The sequence below is a fragment of the Dunckerocampus dactyliophorus genome, chromosome 5, assembly GCF_027744805.1.
Source record: "Dunckerocampus dactyliophorus isolate RoL2022-P2 chromosome 5, RoL_Ddac_1.1, whole genome shotgun sequence".
In the NCBI taxonomy this organism is placed as follows: Eukaryota; Metazoa; Chordata; class Actinopteri; order Syngnathiformes; family Syngnathidae; genus Dunckerocampus; species Dunckerocampus dactyliophorus.
Window position 1 is genome coordinate 5775147 of NC_072823.1, and position 22932 is coordinate 5798078.

The following is a 22932-nucleotide window of genomic DNA, read 5'->3' on the forward strand; positions in this document are numbered from 1 at the left end:
ACAGAAATAATGCTTTATTAAACAATTAGCTGAGTAGATGAACAACTGTTTAAGTACAGTATGTCAATGGTCAAACAGAAATAGTGCGAGCTCACACAGTGTTCAAACAGCGAAGGCCAGTCAGTACCAGCAGCTAGATATGGGCAAAAAACATAGTCTAAGTTAGGCCTTGAGACCGACGGGGAGAAGTATGTGTTGTTTTTGCAAGAAAAGTGTCATTGAGTCAGTGAAAGGAAAACAATTATAAAACGGCAGAGGGGACTAGCGATCGATGCCGATTCTCTCCCCTTCTGGTTAGGAAGCCACAGGAGGACATTAGGAGGGACAGCTAACCCGGATAGTCAAAGAATGTGAAATTATTCTGTCTGACTTATAACTGACTAAAACATTTTGTAAATCTGATTCCAGTGAGTGAGTCTTCTTTCCATCTCCTAATTGGAGATTAACAAACATGTAAGTGGAGGTGAAATTGGCCTAATTTTCTAAAGTGGCCCTTTTGACCTTTAGTAGAGGTTGCGGAGAATTTAATCTCCAACACTCGCTACATCACGGTTTGAATATCCCTCCCTCGCTATATCACGGTTAAAAACGGTTCGTGGTTGACTATGGCCTATTATTATTATTATAAGACAAGTTATATGTAGTACTCTGATTACTAGGCAACATTAATGTTATGAGACATGATGTAAGATTACATTACATTTCACACTGTATGAAGACTGGCTAGTGAGGCAGCAGTGCTGAGCAGTTTTCATGCCTTGGCTGAGCTCGAGTGAAAAAAAAGGTTCTTCTCTCATTCAGTGTGGAAGTGGTAAGTTTTTGGCTTCTTTGTCCTTCTTCCCCACTCTGTTTGAAACACTTAAGTTTAGAATTCGTAGCCTGTAGAATGTGGTGTAAACAAAGAATAGTAAAGTGTAAAATAATAATAATAATAATAATAATAGAGTGACTATAGGGTGTTATTTCATGTCTACTGTACAGGGATCACATAATGGTAAAACCTGCATTTAGAAACTCCGAAACAGGTTTTCTATGCTCTAACTACAAAATACTCCATGTATTAATATTTAATCCTACTTTGCAAAAATTCACTTATAACGGTCGGGTCTGGAACCAATTTAAGAGGGATTACTGTATTACATTGTATTATATTCTATTACTGTATAGCAAACATTGTTCATCAGCTGATCAAAAGTTTAAAACCATAGCTCCTGTCGCCACTGGGCCGTGCTGAGACGAGTTCAGGAACTGACCTATGCATAGCCTCAAGGTGTCATCTTCATCATATGAACGAATTATGATGAAGATCGGGCCTTCTGGAGCCAAGTTATGAACATTTCAGTTTTGTTGCAAATCGTCAGATTGACCATGCAAGTTTGTTGCCACGCCCTGCACGCATCCTCTTGTGTATGCTAAATTGGTTTGCAATACATCATTGGCCAACAGTCTAGTATCCGTGATTTTGATTTGGGCTCATTTGGTCAAAGTCCCTAGAACTGGTTAATCAAAGTACGACTCCTCGTTTTTGGTCTTTCAATAAAAATGGCTGACTTCCTATTTGTTTTGGAACATGGGACTTTTATGTGTGTAATTTCACGATAGACGTCGCCACCAAATTTCGTGATCGCCCAGCCTGACTTGCTCACAAATTTTGGTGCGTTTTTGCGTGTGTTAAAGCCTTCAAAAATGTGAGGAAAGTCGTGGAATAATACTAAACATAGCACTTTCACGAGGGCTTTCGCATCGCTATCGCTCAGTGCTCTGGCCCTAATTAAGGAGTTGTTCTGAGTCCCTGAATGATGAATTTGAAACGCATGGGCATAGATGCCAACAGTGTACCCAACCAGGAATTTTCCAATTGCTTATGCAGTATTAAAATGTGTTCATTTCAGTTGTCAGTACGTACAGTATGACCATACAGTGTGGATATTCTTATATGGATATACTGTACCTGGCTGAGATTAAGAGGCTGCTGCTGAAGGGTGTGCGGCCCTGAGCGCTGTTGTCGGTACGATGCGGTCACACCTCCTGGGATGTGATTATTGCCAGAGACCACTCCATTGGAGGATTTGAACTTGTATGTGGAATTCTGATGATTCATTGCATCTGCACAGAAAGGAGCGGAACGCTTGCATTATTTAGGGGTAGCATATTAATTCAAATATACCCGTACATGTGCGTGTCTTCATGTTTTACCTGGCATCAAGCGTTCACACTCATTCACAACCTCGCTGGTCTGGGTTTTGAGTGGGGGGATGATGATGGTGCGCGGGTTGCCGTTGTTGTAATTGTCCAGGATGGTGGTCTTTGTGTCGTAGCTGCTGTTGTTGTTGTTGTTGTTGGTGGGTCTGGACTCCACAGCGTAAGGGCTGTTGTTGATGGAACAGTCGGTGTCAGGTGAGTCATGGACAGTCACACAGCTGATAACATTCTTCCTTTGCTTAGAAGAGGAGCTGGAGAAAAGACAATGGCATAAAGAACTCTGTTACTAAGGACTCACGGCTATACTGTGCACCCACAGTAATAAATGTGTTAGCCATCAAAATTGAAATTGATTATACTGATTATACTAGTGTTGATTCTCGCGGCAATACGGGACCAAGTACGTTGCTTGTTGGCTGAATACGGGTGTTTGCAACCCTACGTGACACAGCAAACACGCAGATTCATGTCATGTTTGTGTTGTCATTACATGAACGGTCATGTTGCCGCCGCAAGGCGATCGGTTTTTGTGATCGGCTTTGAACGGCATATATTGGCATATGCCGATCATGTGTTTTTTACGGAGACCGGCAGTTACTAATCGGTGGCCAATCGATTCGAGCATCCTTAGTATTATTATTACCAACACCAATCTTTGCTCTTTATACTCCATTTTTGCCTTTTTTTTTTCAATTTTTCCAAATATTTCAACTTTCTTCTTGTACATGTTCTTCCCATAATATTACAACTTTATTCCCATACTATTTCGACTTTATTCCCATAATATTCCAACTTTTTCCCCAAACTAGTTTTCCAGAAATTACAACTTTATGTTGTTTTGTTTGTTTCTCATAATATTATGACTTAAAAAAATGTTTTTTTTCTTTAACATTTCAACTTTATGCTACTAAAATCATTATTACTAAAGTCATTTTTCCTCATAATATTACAAATTTATTAATGTAAAGTTGGGACTTTTTTTCTTGTTAGAATATAACTTTTTTTCTCTTAATATTTTGACTTTGCGACGACTTTCTATTTTGACATTACTTCCATAATATTGTGACTTTTTCCTCAACCTAATTTGTCCAAAAATTACAACTTTATTTTGTTTTGTTTGTGTCTCATAATATTATGACTTTAAAAAATAACATAATTTCTTTAATATTTCAACTGTACGCTACTAAAATTACATTATTTTTGTCATAATATTACAAGTTTAGGCCAGTAAAAGTGTGACTTTTTTCTTGTTAGAATACACCTTTTTTCTCTTAATATTTTGACTTTATTCTCAAAAAGTTACAGCTGCTTTTTTTCCATTTCTGCTGTTAATTTTTTTTGTCTATTTTCCAACCAACCATAATATTTTGACATTATTCCCATAATATTCAACATTTTTCCTCAACTTAATTTTGCAAAAATTATAACTTTATTTTGTTTTGTTTGTTTCTCATAATATCATGACTTCAAAAAATTATATATTTTTTCATTAATATTTAAACTCTGCAACTAAATGCTACTATAACTACATTATTTTTCCTCATATTATCACAACATTATTCTTGGAAAAACTTTTGTCTCTTAATGTTTTGACTTTATTTTTGTCGAATTACTGCTGATTGTTGTTGGGTTTTTTTTTTTTAGTTTTCTTGTTAAATTCGATTTTTAAAATGTGCCACGGGACAATAACAAACCAGCCACGGCCACAAATGGACACACCTGGTTTAAATGTATGCAACATACATTGTGATTTTATGGCAAAAAACCCACTAAGTCACTGAGAATGTCTCTATTGCATCAGTTTGATTAGACTACAGATTCAAAAAGGTGTACTAAGATTGTCCTCTAGATTTTGTTGCACTAAAATGATGAGGGGAAAAATAACCAGTGTAACACCTGTGCTAAAAATATCCATATATCTTTGGAAAAATAAACAACTGACCCATTGTTATGTTTATGGTCATCCTCCTCATCTGTGTCACTGCTGATGGTGATGATGCTGACTGCAGGGCTGGGCGTGTCGGGGATGATGATGGTCTGTCTGGGCACGTGCTGTTGGTTCGAATTGCCGCGTGTTGTGCTGGTGGCCTGCTCTGCCTCCATGGCGCCCCACCCTCCGCCCCCGCAGCCCTGCGAGGGAGGGCAGATGGTGGCAGAGCCGTTCTGAAGCACGGCGCATCGCGGGGGCGTGTTCTCCTTCACCCGCTTGGAGCGCTGTGGCGACAGCACCGCCTGAGAGGATGACACCTCGTAGGCTGACGTGTTCCTGAAAAGGAGAAAGACAGAAATTTGAGTGAGTGTCAAAATCCGTGCGGCATCATGGCTCCATTGTGACTACAGTAGACTGTGAATCAATCTGTTGTTGTTTGAATGGTTTGTCACAGCTTGTTAAAAAAGAAAATAGTGGGGAAGACACAGGTGTTAATCAAAATATAATAATTAATGCTAATGCTGAGTGCTCCTGCAATGTGACATTGCTGGGTAACTTCCTGTTAGGGAAGTGTGCACGTGGGCTTCCCAGCATGACTGAGCCTGATCAGTGAATTTCTTTTTTATAAATGGAAAATGTTTGTAATTACAACATAGGAAACCTGTTTATGACCTTCTAAATACCGGTTTTAACATTATTAGAGCCCTCTACTGTATACATGACATAACACCCCTGTAGTCACCTTTACAGTCGTATTACCCTGAAGACATAATAAGTACATAATAATGAGTAAATAAGCCATTTAAGACATAACCGTGGCCCAGTACAGGTCCATGGGTGGGGCCGAACCGGACCACGGGAAGCTTTCAGGTGCAATGATAAATTTAAAAAATACACTTATAAATAACTACATCGGAAATATGGGCCATTATTTTATTTAAAAAATAATATACAGTTACAAATCACATAGTTCTGGCATTTATATGTTGTTTGTTGCGAGCGGCGACCCGTCCCACTTTGTTCGACGGTCCCTGAACGCACCATTGTGCCTGCGCTAACTTTCTCTCATGCTGCACAGATAGACCACTATAATATATTTTTACCATTTTTCTTTCACCTCATATTTGGTCTGAAATGCTGATACTATGTGGGAATGCATAAAGGTAAGATTTGTTGACCTTATTGAGTGCTAATGTGCACATTTGTCTCAAGTTAATTCATGCTAGCAAACTGCCTTTTACCACATACGTCAAACAGCGATGTAATAATCTCTCTGGAAAACAAACTCCAGGCTGGTACTGGTGGATGGTGGGTCTGCATTCATTTTGTGCTTTTAATGTGATGTTGTTCATGTCCTAGTTTTACACAATATGTAAAAAATAAGATAAATTAGACAGCTAAAATGCACAAACTCCCCGCTAGTCCACGGAAGATTTGTGGGAACACAAGCCGATCCGTGGGTCAAAAAAGGTTGGCGACCACTGCTGTAGATAGTCACTTGTGTTATTCTTGGTTGCAACGTGAGCAAGGTAGGCGTTTGGTTTGACGAACTTTGTTTTCCTGCAAATTAAAAAGCAATGTTTTGATTAAAAAAATCTACAGTTTTGCAGGGTCGCCGGTGAACCACAGAGTGTCCACATTTTTTTCAGTTTTTCACATTCATTTTTATTTAATTTCCATTAATACTTTACATGTTATATTTATTAGATTTGTTTGGAGACTGATACATAATTGCATCCCGTGAGTATATCATTGATAAAATAAGTAATGAAATGATGGCCTGGGACGTGTGTACAGTTCCGTTTCTTACAACATACCTGGCAGAATTCTGGTGCTGTTTGTTCTTTTTGGAAGAGGTGTTGCTATTGGATGAGGGTTGCCTCATGACATGAGCAACTCCAACATTGAGCGTCTGGTTGGATGGGAGCGTGACATGGCCAGCCAACAAGGCTGGCTGCTGCATGATGGGATTGTAATGGCTGCCATGAGGGTGCGAATTCCTGCGGAATGGAAACAGATTTGAAAACAATTGTCAAACAAAAGCACAAAGAGAGCACAGATCCAAGTTTGGTGCCCGGAAAAATTATAGTGGTTCATGAAATGCGAGTCTGGATGAAACTTTTCTAAAATGAGTGAGTACTTTCATGTCAACCTATCTTTTTTTCAGAAGAAAAAAGTTTATTTTGTTGCATTTATGTGAAACAGCTTGCCATTCCATTAACATTTTAAAAAGTAAATGTGCTTATACACTATAACAGGTGTGGCGAAAGTGCAGCCTGGGGCTGTTTTATATTGGCTGTGGCACATTCTAAAAATAAACCATAAATTCCAGTGTATAAACCGCTACTTTTTTCTTAAACTTTGAACCTTGCAGCTCTTTCAGCGTTGCAGCAAAGTAATGGCTAAATTCTAATCTCGTGCCATCTCATTCACTTCAGAACTACTACCAATTGTTTAAATACTGTGCTGCTCACAAGTCAGTGAGAAAACAATAGCTCTTTTTTTGGCAGGAGCCAATCACAAGCCACTTTACTAACAGCATTAAATTCATCACACAGCAACTTAATACTCAAAAGGTGTATATACAAATATACAAACTTGTCCCAATATGACTTTGAAATTAAAAAAAAAACAACATTTGAAAGTTTTCACATAAGGCGTTGTGTCTGAGCAACGCATTCATTGGGGTGGTGCAATGACGTCAGCTTCCCTCTTTCTGCTTTTGCAGCGGCATTTTCTGTGCTTTCTATGCTCTCCTCCAATGAAATGGTTTTCTCAAACAAAATGCATTATGGAAACACGATAACATTTTCATATAAAACCCATATTGATACATGTATTACATATATTTCTGAACGTTTGAGTGTTAGTTGCTATGTGATGAGTTCAATGTTGTTTGTAAGATGAACGCGTGAGTCAGACTGTTACATTGAGTAATGACCTCCTGCAATTTCCAATGGGTTGACAAGCTTGTCGTGAGTTTATTCATAGCTCGTGATTGGCTCCTGTCAAATAAAGCGCTGAGTGGTCCTCACGGATGTCACAATATGCCACAAATCTGTTTTTTCATCTAAATTTAGTGGGCGAGGTGTGAAATTTACGGTAATGTACGGTAATATAACAGGAAAATGACAAAAAATCATTAAAAAATTGAAAAATCAGCAGTAATTAAAGTCAATCTAATCTAGCAAGAGAAAGGCATAATTTTACAAGAACGTCCTTTTAATAGCATAAAATTTAAAAGACAAGTATTAGTATTATGAGAAACAAACAAATCAGCCAACAAACTTAACATTTTTGGAAATTAGGTTGTGGAAAAAGTTGTTATATTATGTGAGTTGAGTCATAATATTACAAAAACAAAATTTGTGTAGATTATTTAAGAAGAAAGTTGAAATATTTTTTAAAAAACCCACAGCAAAAATGGCGAAAAAGTTGAGATGCATTTTTTTCTGGAAATACATCTAACTTGTTTGCATATGCTTTACAAAATATCAAAGTGGCCCTTGCATCCTTTAATTTTTTCACTAAGTGGCTGGCTCTCAGTGGAAAACGTTTGGGAACCCCTCCCGCCTATTACATAATCACTGATTGTTTCAATCTTCCATTTTCTTTTAATAAAAATCAAAAATGTGCACAAAAATGAGAGATGGGTTGCAGCGAGACAGAGCGGTATAGGTACAAATAAGATGCAAGAATTGACATGTACAGTATTTTTTTTCCTCCCATAAGCCAGCAGGTGTCAGCAGATAACTTTTTTTTCAAAAAGACAAGAGGATTAGAGGGAATAAGTGAGGTAGAGAGCAAAGAGGGAGGGCAGAGGAGCTGACACCAGCAGCTGCCGAGTGATAGCTCTGCAGAGGAAGTGCGACACTTTTCCTGATCGGCTCTCTGAGGACCACAGAGCTGTCACTGGAGGGGAGGGGAAAGAGAGACAAGGGAGCAGAGGAGGGGCGTGGAGATGAGAAGAGGAAGAGGCGGTCGGTGGGGGTCGTCGTAGATGGACAGTGGAGAATGAGTCTAAACATACATGGCCCCTGCAGCTACACCCATACACATTATAAAGCCGCATCCTGCAGATTGCCTGCTCGCTTCAGTCCATCCATTTGTCAAGTCGTCTCACTGACAGCCTATTATATGCCATGGTGTCTATTCATGTCCATCCAGCACACCTCCCTGACGTGAACCTGCTCTTGCAATTGTGATTGGCCCACTCCTTGGTCAATAAGTCTCCCATCTTCTTGTATTCATTTTTGCTCTATAATAACCATAAACATAATGATGTGTTCAGTTTTACTGACTTGAACTGAAGACTGGCGCCTGGTATGTATATAAAACCTGATTTTTACAAATTGCATAATGCCAAAAGCATAGAAAACCTGCTTAGGACCTTCTGAATATGTTTTTTTTAACATTATTAGGGGCCTCTAGACAGGAAATAACAACCATATAATCACCTTTACGCTCATATTACCCAATATAGTAGACACAATAACAGAAAATAAGCCATTTAATAAGCCACAGTAATCCCTCGTTTATCATGGTTAATTGGTGCCAGACCCAACCATGATAAGTGAATTTCTGTGAAGTACAATTCCTTACTTATAAATGAATATTTTCATAGTTTGCGCAAACAAAACCTGTTTTCGACCTTCTAAATAAAGTTTTAACATTATTAGAGCAATCTTGGCATGAAATAACCCCCCTATAGTCACCTTTGCAGTCTCATTACCCAATATACACTGTACTAGACATAAGAGTAAATAAGTCATTGAAGACATAAATACTGTAAAACGTCACATTGACGTTGGGGGTTCCGAGTTGAGTATTAGGTTGGTGTGGGTTACACAGTAGCCTGTGTTAGGGTTGGTATTTGTTTTAGGTTATCTTCTGTGAGATAATTCAAAACCTGCAATAAAAGGCTGTTGTTTGGGCGATTAAGTCTGGAGCTTGTGTGTCTCACCGAAAATTACAGAAACATTACTGACACCTAGTGACCAATGTCGAATACTACATATCATCACGATGATGAATGAGTCTTTGAATGCGTCTCCACAACACTTTATTAGGCATTTTTATGCTTGAAAAAGCTTAATTTAGGCAGAAAACTTGCTTGAATATGCATATTTTTGGACTAATAATCCAATGTATTCAACCACAAAACAGCATGAATTATTAATAATTTTGAAAAACCATGATAGAGTGAAGCCGCAATGAAGTGGAAAGCGATTACTGCAGGGGTGTCCAAACTTTTTCTACTGAGGTCAGCTTACTAAAAAAAAAATCCAAGGATGCAGGGGCCACTTTTAAATTATTTAAACTGACCCTATTTTTTAATATTTCAGGAAAAAAAAACAGTCTGCATCTCAGCTATGTGTTATTGGTGACAGATGACCTTTTTCTCTCTAAATTACACTTTAACTTTTTTTTTTTTTTTACTAATATTTAATGTTCTTCTATTACATTTGGTAATGTAATATTATGTATTTATTGTCTGAATATTTTGACTTTATTATCATAATATTATAACTTTTACCCAACCTAATTTTTCAAAAATTGCAACAGTATTTTTTGTTTGTTTCTCATAATGTTATGTTTTTTTTAATTACATGTTTTAGTCTTTCATATTTCAACTTTATGCTATTTTTTCTCTTAATACTATGACTTTATTCTCCAATATTTTTTACTCTATTCTCATAATTTACTTTCCACTTTTTGATGTTGTTTCCTTACTTTTCTTGATCAATTGTATTTTTAGAATGTGTAGAGGGCCAATAAAAAACATAGGCCTCACTTTGGACACCCCCGGGTTACTGTCTTAGGGTGAATGAGATGTGTTTGAAAATAAAGAAATAAAACTAAAAAATAATTTTGTCTGGACCAAAAATTCCTAAATTTGCGGGTGGCCATCAATGCAGAATTGTAACTGTGCGGAGAGCCAATCTATGTTTAAATGTTTTTAAATAACTATTTTAACATGGGTCTATTTGTGAAAAAATGAATATTGACTAGAACACATTTCCTATGCTGCAATGTACAGATGCACTGAAATTATATTTTTTTTTACAAAAAGAGGCCCGTATCAATTAACCTGAAGTTTATTCCCGAGAAGTCCTTTGTGTCACGTTTTTGACTTTTGCAACCCCACAAGGTCAAGACAGGCTGAGCAGTTTAAAAAACGGACAAGGTGTCATTTACCTCCAGCTGGCCAGAGGCTGTGTGCTGCTCATGGATTCCGGGATGACGGCGGCATGCTGGACTGAGGTGTGAGTGAGCTGCTGCCAGGCCGGAGGCAGCAGGATCTGCTGGGTGCCGCTGGGCCAAGTCTGCTGAGGTGGGACAAGACACAACAAACATAGGGGGATTAGATCGAAAGAAGAGATTGAAAAGACAGTAAAGTAAGGCACAAAAGGTGTTGATCATTGTAAGTTATCAATGAAAAATTAACACATGACAAACGTGATAAATTATACTCTCATGGCGGTGATGTAATAGAGCAACACAATGGACTGTGTTTCACTCAGGCAGACCAGATCTTTATAGATTAAATTAGAGGCAAATTCAACTTTATATACTCCTGATCAAAAGTTTAAGACCAGTTGTAAAATTGCAATTATTTACATGTTGTACTGTTGGATCTTAACGAGGTTCTAAGCCTCAAAATGCAAAAACAGAGACAAAAAAACATTTTTGAGTAAGCAATTTATTGGCAAAATTTTGACTTTTGGATAAAATGTCGCTTTCTGTCCGGTATTCACATTATCGTGATCTCTTGATGGCATTGTTGAGTTGCATAAGCAAGGCCTTTCGCATCGCGCCATTGCTACTGAGGTTGGATGTGGTAAGACAGTCATTTCAAACTTCTTCAAAGATCCTGAGGGTTATGGAACAAAAAAGTCAAGGGGTAGATCCAAAAGAATGTCACCGGCCCTGAGCTGGAGGATCCCATGGGCTGCCCGTCAAGACACGGGACTATCCTCGAGCCAAATGAATGTTGTTACTGGTGCCGAGTGCAGTCCAATAACCATCAGACAGCATCTGTGAGACAAGGATTTTAAGAACAAAAAACGTCTTCAAAGGCCCCGTCTCTTTCAACACCACTAAATTCCCCATTTGGAATTTGCACAAGAGCACCAAACATGGGGCACTGAAAGGTGGAAGAATGATGAGAAAAAAATGTAACCTTGACAGTCCTGATGTCTTCCACCGTTACTGGCATGAAAATGAGATCCCACCTGAGATGTTTCCAAACCGTACAGTGCAGGGGGTACCTCCATGATCTGGGGTGCTTTTTCCTTCAATGGAACAATGGAGCTTCAGGTTGTGCAGGGGCGTCAATCGGCAACTGGCTATGTGGAGATGTTGCAGGGGGCATTCCTCATGACTGAAGGCCCTCATCTGTGTGGTAATGACTGGCTTTTTCAACAGGACAACGCTGCAGTTCACAATGCCTGCCCGACAGAGGAATAACCTCACTCTTTTAGAGCATCCTGTGAGTTCCCCTGATCTAAATCCAATTGAGAACATTTGGGGATGGATGTCAAGGGAAGTTTACAAAAATGGACATCAGCTCCAGACAGTGGATGCCCTCCGTGAAGCCATCTTCATCACCTAAAGCAACATTCCCACTTGCCTCCTGGAAACACTGGCATCAAGCATGCCCAAACCGATTTTTTAGGTCATTAACAAGAATGGCACAGCTACTCATTACCGAGTCCTTTCTTCAACATTTTATTTCTATTTTGGGGGGGGTTCCATTTTTTTTTGCTTGTTTGCAATAAATTGTTGACTCAAATTGTTTTTGTCTCACTCCCATTTCTTCTTTTTGCATTCTGAAGTTCTACTTAGAACCTCCTTAAGATCCAACAGTGCAAAATGTAAATTCTTGCAATTTTTCAACTGGTCTTAAAATTTTGACCAGGAGTATATTTGTTAACTAGAAGCAGATTTGTGTGTGCGTGTGCACGCATGTTTGTGTTCTAGTCAGTGCCTAATAGTTTAATGCAGTTCTATTGATTAGCACTTTAATGTCAGGGCTAATGAATTGTTCCTTTAATACCATTTGCACATCTATTTACAACAGCATCAGTATGTGCTGCAGCACACGGGTGTTTAAACAAAGCGAAAGCCAGAAAAGAGAAGACGACAGAGCGAACGAGAGCGCCGTACCGCACAGAATGCAAAACAGCTAACCTGCGCACATGGTGATGTTTGCCGGTATTTTCATTTTGTTAAACTATTTGCTTTTCTTTGCCTGACAAACTTGTGATGCACTTGGCTGAGGATGTTTCAATTGGCTGAAGTATGAGGTTGGAGGGGGCACCCCCCCCACCGGTGATCTCTAATGGAACATTCTGGAGTTTGAGATGAGCTTTACAACTAAAACACCATCTAAGACCTTTTATCAACATGCCATTATGACACCCTAAGACATCCATCCATCTCCTGCTCCTTCTCCTCCTCGTGTCTCCACTCCTGGCACTCTACATGCCTCTCTGAACAGGCGTCTGTGTTGTGTAACCAGCCTGTCTGCCCTGAAATGGTAACCCAGTTAAGAGGCCCTTTTTCATTCTTCTCAGGCTACCATCACTATCAGCAGCCCACCGACTCCCACCTCAGCCAAATGCTCCCCGGGTGAAAACCCTTTGTCACCTCAGGGGCTCTGAAAGCCACAGCTTTCACTCCCCGATTGTTTCCACATTTTCTGCATTCCTGCACCAGATAAAGGTTCCGCTGGTTTCCCTGCTTCTCCTTCTCTGTGCTCACCCGTGGAGATTGGGGCATAACCTCTGAGCGGGGCTGAGGTGAGTGGGGGTGAGGGGGGGGTAGGATGAGGCACAGGTGGGGAGACAGTAACCCACTGGCAAGCCAAGCAAGTGAGACCTCCCACAGTGGAGGGATAAACACAGAGATAGACACGTACTGCACAGGCAGTTATTAGGTGTGCTGCACTCTGGTCCATATAAACCATCTGCTTATGTTAACGACTACCTTTGAGGCTTTATTTAACATGTATACTGACACAGGATGTAACTCTGTTACACGTGGATCTGCACTAGATGCATCAGTAAACGTAATTTACACTTCCTCTCACTTATTAATGAGACACTTTTAGTTTGCCGTTGGTAGATTTATCATATATTCACAAATTTGGTGAATCTCTGTCTTATAGGCCGAGCTTCTCTTGACCTCCGAAGGTCCTCTGAGACCTCTAATTCAGAGCGGCTGATTCACAAGCAGCCCTGGAGCTAATCACCATTTGGTATCTGACAGATTAAGCCACCATAGAAGCACAAGGCATGCACCCACACACATACACATGTACTGTAAGAGCTTTGCCGCCTGTCTGCCTGCCTGCCTACTGCGTGATTAACTGGAGATAAGGGAGCGCTTCAAACTCCCAGGATTCTCAGGGATATTTAAAGCCTTCCCGGAAATTTCCATAGGAGAAAAAAGAAGGAGGTGTGATGATGGAAGTGGTCGACGGTGTGTGTGTGTGCTTGGCGAGAGCCAAGCACAAGTCCCTCCCTGTATATTTTCAATAAATGTACATTAGCAGCTAAAAGTCTCCAGCTCCAATGGACAGTGAAGGCCTTCTCTATGTGAAAGGCTCCTGCTCAGTGTGCATCAGAGCGAGGCAGCCTCAGCCTCCAGGAGACCCGGGCTGCATAGACAGCCAGCAAGGAGGACGGAGTGAGAACTTACGGAGGGAGACTAGAAATAATGCACGGGAGAGCTCAGCCTGAATTCACTCAACACTCAACAACAACAGAGCAAAAAAAAAAAAAAAAACAGCTGCCAGCAAGGGTCAGGTCACGAACATTTCTAGCCTGTACTATTCTTGGTTTCTTAGTGAAGGCTTCCAAACACTGGATGTTGAGACTTCTTCCTCAAATGACAAGCACTTTGAATCATTAAGTCTAAAACTGTAAAACAAGATTATTATTATTATTATTATTATTATTATTAGACACATCTTAATCTGTTAATCTGCATTGGCACTCAATCTTAAGTATTCCTTTTACTAAGACGGTTTGGACCGTTCTGTGCTCCCAATGTTGTGGGGACAGTTTAGGGAAGGCCTTTTTGCTGTTCCAGCATGACCAAGTTCCACAAGGGCCTGGCTGGAAGAACGGGAAAGAACGTGACTGGCCGAAATTCCAAATCTCAAACCAGACATTTACTTTTATTTTCACTTTCTGCAGGTGTAATGGACAGGTGTCCCAATACTTTTACCATTATAATGTACAGTGGATCTCCGCTTTTCGCGGGGGTAACGATCCGGGACCCGGGACAACCAGCGACTGATAAAAAAACACAAGTACTTGAACTGCAACAATGATTCGATGAATGGCTTTTGGATATGTCGTTTTCTGTCAGGTATTCACACTGTCGTGATCTCTTGATGGCTAAGGGAAAAAACTCTTTATCTTTGACTGCAGTCGGATTGTTGAGCTGCATAGGCAAGGCCTTTATTGTTTTAGGCAAAACATGATATTCACACACATCAGCTTTACACCTTAAAGGCATTGCGTTGTTTTATTATTAGTTATTACCATCAACATTTCAGCGTCTTTTCTTTACATTTTGCCTTTTAGCTCTCTTTTTCCCATTTTTGCTGGTTTTTTTGGTTCAATTTTATTTCTACAATGTTCCACGGGCCAATAAAAAAACAAGCTGTGGATTACAAATGGCCCCCGGGGCGCGCTTTGGACACCCCTGATCTAGGGCATAACCGATTACTCGATTAATCGAAACAACAAGCTTCAGATTAATCAAGTAAGAAAAAAAATAATCAATTGCAGCCCTAATTGAGACGCCCATTAAAATTTATATTGTTTACACACGGCTCACTCCTCCCCCTCCAAACCCTGCTGCTGGCTTGATGTCTCCACCGATTTTGGCTTAACAGATGCATTAAAGGAAAACTGCACTTTTTGGGGGGAATTTAGCCCATCATCCACAATTCTTATGTGAGACATTAATACATGTATTTCTCTTTTCTGTGTGTTCTAAAGATATAAAGACACACAAGAGACAGCTAAGAATGCACATAATGGGACACACATATTCCGCCTATAAAAAAACCCCTCCAAAAAAGGCCAAAAACGCTCCATTTACATCATGTCACCTGCATATTAACTGAACTACAGCTACACCAAGCCACACCTGTCACTGCGCAATCCAAACCGGAAAGGCGATGGGCTCTACGCAAATGCGTGTTGACCTATGACAAGCCATATTCAACCACGAAACAGTAATGATGTATTAATTAATATATTTTTGACAAAGTCAAGCCGCAAAAATTGAAGCGCGTAGATAAGTTTCACTTTTGCGTCACACAGCAACTATGGTAACAAAAAAACATTATCAGTGAAGCATAAAGACGTAAACATGTCAAAACTGTGAATTAGTGTGAATGAGATGTGTTTCCTGTGGAAAAAAAAAAAAAAAATCAGAGCAGAAATTTAAAAAAATTATAAAAATAACAAATTTCTACCAAAAATCCACAACTTTGCGGGGCCGTGAATTCTGAATCACGAATACGCAAGGAGCCACTGTTAACTCATCTAATTTTACATTGAATGTCTTTGTACCTGAGTAAGGAGGCCAGGTTGGATCTGCAGAGGCTGGGCACCGGGGGGCTGCGTCACTATGGGAACAGCATTCTCCATCCGCATGGAGTAACTGTTGTGCTTGGAAGGAGATGCTTGCAGCCCTGCGAATGACATGACAAAAGACAATGAGCTGAAAAGCCTCTGCTAATGTATATCGGGCGGTCATGCCTTCTACAAGAAAAAGAATGCTATCACATATTCATGCACATTTGAATGACAAAACCTTGGTGGTATGCTTAAATTTAGCAACCCTGCTTAGACAAAAAAAACTGTGGTCAAGTCAATCATACTGCCCCTAATTATGGAGAAGTGTATAATCCTTTTTGCAGAGTTTATATAAAGACACAAATAAAACCAAGCCTGTTTGTGGGAGGTGTGGAATTGTGTAAATTAAACACTGTTAACTGGCTCACCTCTATAAACACACAGAACCTCATTTATATTGAATGCCATGTTCCCTCCATATATTCCCATTCCCACCATCGTAACTATCAAGCCCCTCCACCCCCGCATCAAAAATGAAAAACCTGTCAAACGTTCCCCACGAAACCTCTCCCTTCTGCCCCAAATCTCACAACATGGAGCACAGCAGCACATCCTTAAGTTTGCTCTTCATAACACCCGCTCCCTCAATAAAATAAAGCAGTCATACTAAATGATTTCATCATGGACAATGACCTGGATTTCCTCTGTATTACTGAAAACTGGTACTGCCACCTGGACTATTTCCTGTGGATATAAATACATTGATCAACCCGATGGTGTTGCTACTGTTTTCAAGAATCACCACAAAATCAAATCCATTTCCACTCCCTCTGTTGAGTCACTCTTTTAAACTACTCCCCCACCCCACTTGTAATCACTATAATCTATCCCCACCCCAAGCCAAATCTGTCTTTCCTCGCTGACTTCACTGACCTTATCACCCAACTATCAGCCATCTCGGCCTCAGTTCTACTTCTTGCTGACTTCAACTTCCACATTTACAACAGTAACTGCAAACAAGCCTCCTGGACTGCCTCAATTTTACTCAACATGTCAATTTCCCCCACCCACTCCAGCGGCCACACCACCTCCACCTCTACTTACTTAAAATCCTCTTACTCACCCATAAAACACTCCACAACCAGGCCCCCTCTTACCTTAAAGACTTGCTCCTCCCCTACATCCCTTCCTGTATCTGCCGCCGTTCCTCATAAGCATACCTCCTGACGGTCCCTAGGACCGAGCACCGGACCCGAGGGGACAGAGCCTTCTCTGTTGCCGACCCCTCCCTTTGGAACTCACTTCCGCCACACATCTGTGACACTGCTGACCTTACCACTTTGAAGACTAATTTAAAAACACACTTCCTCCGCACTGCTTTTAACAGATAGCTCTTTAAAACGTGCATGTTTAGTGATTCATCACATTGCAATCTCTCAATGTTGTCTTTTGTGTGCACTTGTATGAACTCTGCTTTTAGTTTTCACTTTCTACTCTATGAGTCTTTGAGTTTAAATTTTTTTTATTAATTTTTTAATTTTTAAAATCAATTATTTATTTTGAAATGATTAATTGCCATATCAATTTGTCATGGTTTAGCTAAAACTGACACGGCTATTAAGGTGGTTGGTTGAGCTGCACAGCAACAAGTGAACTGTGCACACACAGACCACAAAAGCTGACCAGGGAACTCAGCATATCTCACCAGACAGAGACTAGTTGGTCTTAAAGCAATTTCTGTTTTTAAACATAACAGTTTCCACTTTAATTAGGCTTTTTCCACGGGACACAAATTGTGCACATGCATGGGTTTTTGGCCTGTGTGCTAATGTTTTCTGCCTAGTACGACCTCTTTACCTTGGAAGCCAGGAGGACAGACGATGAGCGCCTGCTGGAAGGGGTCGGGCCGGGCAGCACAGAGCTGAGGAGCCCCCGTCTGCAGGGGCATGCTCCTTTGGGCCACAGCTGCCATGGAGGCAGCGGAGGGCTGGTAGAGTGCAGATTGGTAGTTTAGTATGGAGACATCAGGACTTGCAAAGGAAAGGGTGGCATTGTTGGTGGAGGAGGGAGCCAGGTTGGTGGCCTAAAGGATTGATGGAACCAAAATGAAAAAAATAATAATAAGAGTGGTGGCATTGATGGGAATAGCAGGGAGAATACAATACAGAGTAGAGGAGGCGCATCAACACAGTGTAGACTGCCAGGCATTGATTGGAACCAAAAGGAAGATGATATTGATATGATGCGTTGATTCTCAGCCATCCAGGTCGTGGTATTCTGCAAAGGCTGAATCGAGGTAACCGGACTCTTCTTGTTAGTTGAAGACGTTTCATTTTTAATCCAAAAGGCTTCTTCGGTTGTACATGTCTAAGTCTGGAGTCTACCTGACCGTCCTGCATAACAACAGATCCCACCTACATGGTGGCAAAACAGCTCGTTGGTGGCCACTGTTCCCATGGAATGAGGAATGTTAGGACATCGTTATACGCAGAGGAGGAGGTTTGTGCCATCACCTATCGTCTGCTTATGACAGGGGTGACCAAAGTGCAGCCCGGGTGCCATTTACGGCGGTTTCTTTATTGGCCTGTGGTACATTCTAAAAATATAATTTAACAAGAACACTAAAAACAAACAAACAACAGCAGCAAAAATAGAATAAATTGAAAAATAAGCAGTAATGTGACAAGAATAAAGTCATAAAATTATGAGAAATGACGTCATTTTAGCAGCATAAAGTTGAAATGTTAAAGAAAAAAGAAAGAAAACATTGTTTTAAGTTATAATATTATGACAAACGAAGGAAAAAATAAAGTTGTTATTTCTGTAAAATTAGGTTGGCCAAAATATTATGGGAGTAAAGTCATAATCATTTTACAAGAAAAAAAGTTGGAATAGTTGGAAAAAAACACATGTAATTTTACAAGAATAAAGTCAAAATATTAACAAAATAAAGTTGCCATTTTTGGAAAATTAGGTTGGGGAAAAAGTTAAACTATTGTGGGAATAAAGTCAAAAATATTGTGGGAATAAAGACATGATATTCATAATATTATGAGAAAAATACATCGACTATCTAAGAAGAAAGTTGAACTATTTTGAAAATGTTAAAAATATGTAGGCTTTTTCCACTTAAATCACAAAGCTTTGTTGAAATATTTGCAACTTCTTAGCATATCTACATGTGGGGCTTTATGAAATATCAAAGTGATCCTTGCATTCTTTTCATTTTTCAGTATGTAGCCCTTCGATGGAAAAAGGTGGGACACCTGTGGTGTATAACAATGTCCCAACATCTCTCGCCTAAATATTGTCTCATTCCACGGGAAGAGTAGGCACTACTGAGCCGTTATGCAGGACAGCCGGCCACGCCCGGCAACAATCACAACAACAACAACCCCATTGTGACCACCCCCAGGGGAGACCCCTGATTCACATGCTGTTAAAAATATTGCAACATTACACAACAATACAGTGTTAAATTCCAGAGATTAAAAACGTGACAAGATGACAATGAGGTCGCATAACGAGCAGCTGGCAACGTTGACATTTCATGTCGTAGCCGGCCTCTTGGCTACAAATCAATATGCCTAGGGAGTGATTGGAGTAATTTTTCACCTCCCGCTGTCATTCATTAATGATGTCACCTTATAACTCAGCAAGTCCACAACTCTCAGGAAGCATACATTCCTTTCAAGGAAGACTATTGCATTATTTTCTGAAAAGACACCATTTCAGCCTTTTCTTTGTGCGCACATATTGGTGGAGAGAATTACAGAGCTGGTGTTTTCATTTGTCATTTGCTCTCTTTAGCGTGTTCAATGAGGACACGGGGAGGGCAGCATGATCAATGTGGGGACTGTGACATCCATCATAAAGAAGCGACAGAAGCAAAATACAATGCAAAGCGGCTGCCCTGCTTTGAAAGGAAAAAAATCACTAAATTAAATCTGTCGGTGCAGAAAAGAATATATGGGAATGTTAATCCATGCAAATCACAGTGATTGTTAAGTGCTGTTGCATGCTACAAGAACTCAGATCCTCTGATAGTGCTACAGATATTTATTTATTTAGATTTATATGCTAACGAGAGCTGTGGGGATCTTGCAATCTTAAACTTCCAAACAGAAGCCAAAAGTAAGCAGTTTGGATCCCCACACCATACGGGAACGAAGAGCTAAGGCACCACAAGCCCAGCCCAGGGAAATGGGAGTGAAGAGAAGGAGATAGAGGAGAACAGGAATGAGAGGAAGCCTGGGGTAAAGGGATTCTTAAGGCCTTAAAGCTCCAGAATGCAAGATAAGCAGGAAGTGGGGCTTGTCATGTGTGCAATCAGCACTTTGGGACAATCCCATAGGACCTGGCTGCAGACAGAAGTGCAGCCAGACAGATATACAAGGCAGAAAGGCGAGGATAGTAGGCCAGGAAATGTGCACACACGGGGGGAAAAAAGAGGCAGCTGGGTCGTGAGCGTCTAAGCTTGTGACATTTACAGCAACCATAAGTAACCATTTTGGGGAAAACAGCATCTCAGTCATTACCGTGGCGACTTCAGCTCACCTGTTTTAGAGAACATTTCCTGGCATGACACCAATGCTCCTTTAGAGTTTTGTGCAGTGGACAAAACTAATTCCACGGGGTTTTACATTCACTAGTTTGGCATCCTCAACATCTGACCATGTCTATTTACTTGTATATTTACCAACATGGCCTAAAAGCACATTGCACTACTGCAACAGGAGGGGGTGCCCTGGAGCAAACCAACCCTGCCTTGCAGCTACTTTTAGGGACCATAACACAAATTTGAACTGACATTCAATCCACATTTTTGCCAAGATTTTAGCTTTTAAAGGCTGTGGTGTTACTTTTAATCAGTTGATGAACAGTCTATTTTAATTTAATGCTTGTTTGCAATAAACTGCTTACTGAAAACGATTTTGGCCCACTCCCATTTCTTCCTTTCTGCATTTTGAAGCTCTACTTAGACCCTCCTTAAGATCCAACAGTGCAAAATGTAAATTCTTGCAATTTTTCAACTGATCTTAAAATTTGTATCAGAAGTGTATACGTTTAAAATGTTCTACTCTTGTTCTACATGAGGTTGTAGTGCCACATCGTGACATCTGGTGAACGGTCGGGTACGAGAACTTCATGGGATTTCCACAAGATCTTTTGAATTTCTCACGTCACACTCGAGGAAGTCCATGTATGGCAACTTGCCGGCGAGCGCTGCGCAGTACCGTTGGTGGCATGCATATTTAAACATATGTTATGTATTTTTTTTGCATAAATTAAGCATTTTCAAGCATAAAAATGGATACATGAACTAAAGACGCATTCAAAGATGTTACACGATGTGTAGTAGTAGTAAGAAGATGTTCTGGTCATTGGGTGTCAGTAATTGATTTGATTTGATTGCCGGAAAAACAGGCTTTTAATTGGAGGTTTGGATGATCTTATCACAGGAACTATAATCCCTAATAAAAACACAGGCTACTGTTGCGGCCGTAACCCAAGGCAAGCTGAAACTCAACTCGGATCCCCCGACGTCACTTTATGACACTCTGTTCCCCTAGGGACAACATTTATCGCAACACACACGAGCACAAGTCTTATTTATCCTTTAAATGGCTTATTTTCTGTTATTATGTCTACTATATTGGGTAATGTGAGTCTACGGGTGTTATTTCATGTCTAGAGGGCTCTAATAATGTTAAAAACTGTATTTAGAAGGTTGTAATACTCTACAAAAACGGGAATTCGGTATTTGGTAACCCCAACTTTCTCTCTGGCCTTAACAGTGCCGTTGGCCCACTTTATTCCCACTGCGGCCCCTCTGTATAAAGTCTTGGAGCTTTTATTGATAGTTAGATAAACAAGTAGTACGTTCAGTGGTGAAAACTGCCTTTTTTCACCTCAGACTCCCAGTGAAGGTTAAGCCTACCTGCCCCCATACCAGATGGAAACAGTTGTACATCCTTTGATCACATATGGCCTTGACTATTCTAACTCCCTATACTTTGTCCTTGAGCAGTCCTCCACTCGCCGACTACAACTGGTTCAAAATGCGGCCGCTCACCTGCTTACGGGATCTAAAAGGCACAAGCGCATCACTCCTGTGCTTCCTTCTCTCCACTGACCGCCTGTTATTTTTAGAATTCAGTTTCTTATTATTTGCTTGTAAATATCTTCATGGGCTGATGCCACTTTATTTATCACACCTGCTTCTTCCGCACACTCCGGTCAGAGCTCTGAGGTCCTGTGATCAGCGTCTATTAGAGTGCCCTCGGTCTAGGCTGATAACCAGAGGAGACAGAGCATTTGCAGTAGCAGGCCCCAAACTTTGGAACGCTCTCCCCTCAAGCTTTAGAACTGCTACTTCTGTCAAGAGTCTCAAATCACTGCTAAAAACACTCGTCTTTATGCTATACTCTTACGTTTTAACCTTTGTATTTATTAAAATATTTTACTATCATACTGTTTGTTACTCCTGTACACCACTTTGGGGCAGTAGTGGCTGTTTTAAAATATGCATTAGAAATAAACTTGACCTTGCCAGTCGGGTCTGAGGTCTTTAAATTGACATTGTTACTCCCCAATCGTCTGTAAGGCATCTCTTATGCACTGAAACATTTGTCGTGTTGAGTTTCACCTGGCTGTGCACAGTGTTGAGCTGGTTGTTGAAGGTCATGGTGAGGTTGGTGGAGGTGCTGGGGGCCACATGGGTGATGAAGGGCGTCTTGCTCTGGTTGACAGTGTCGTACATGTTGACGCGGCGTTTGCAGATCTCCATATTCTGGAAGCATGATTTCACACTAGAAAAGACAAAAAGTGACAGAGAGGCCGAGGGAATGAAAAGTGTTTTTCATGCGAGCAGCGGATGTAATTGCGCCGTTAAGTATGATAATTAGATAAACGGCAGCAATAAGAGCTCGTACTGTGTGCTGTGCGGGAAATCGAGGAGATGCGACATAGTCACAAAGGGGTGGTTGAGCGTTTCAATAGGCGTGATCCTCTTATCTGCGTCTATGGTCAGCATCTTGGTTAACAAGTCGATGAACTCCCTCCTGTCGGCTTTCTCTGCCAGCAAGTCGCTCCCCTCCAGATCTGACGTCATGTTCACCTGCAGGCAGCAAACAGACGCACGCATTTCCATTGCAGTTGTGTATAGAAGGTGCCTGTCGTGTTTCTTTGCAAACA

The 22932-nt window shown here is 40.5% G+C and overlaps 1 protein-coding gene across 4 annotated transcripts in view; it reads right to left on the reverse strand.

Moving 5' to 3' along the window:
• hipk2 (homeodomain interacting protein kinase 2) overlaps window positions 1-22932 on the reverse strand; it is a 113166-nt gene that overhangs the window by 9107 nt on the left and 81127 nt on the right. Inside the window, exons 6-14 of one of the 4 annotated variants that reach the window (XM_054777431.1) lie at window positions 22671-22855; window positions 22385-22547; window positions 17593-17722; window positions 15730-15851; window positions 10331-10458; window positions 5950-6132; window positions 4145-4468; window positions 2197-2453; window positions 1952-2106 (exon numbers count right to left, since the gene is read on the reverse strand). In XM_054777431.1, coding sequence (XP_054633406.1) covers window positions 1952-2106; window positions 2197-2453; window positions 4145-4468; window positions 5950-6132; window positions 10331-10458; window positions 15730-15851; window positions 17593-17722; window positions 22385-22547; window positions 22671-22855 — 1647 coding nt within the window. Of the gene's footprint in view, window positions 1-1951; window positions 2107-2196; window positions 2454-4144; window positions 4469-5949; window positions 6133-10330; window positions 10462-15729; window positions 15852-17592; window positions 17819-22384; window positions 22548-22670; window positions 22856-22932 lie in introns of all 4 variants that reach the window. The other 3 variants (XM_054777430.1, XM_054777429.1, XM_054777428.1) reach the window with 3 other exon arrangements.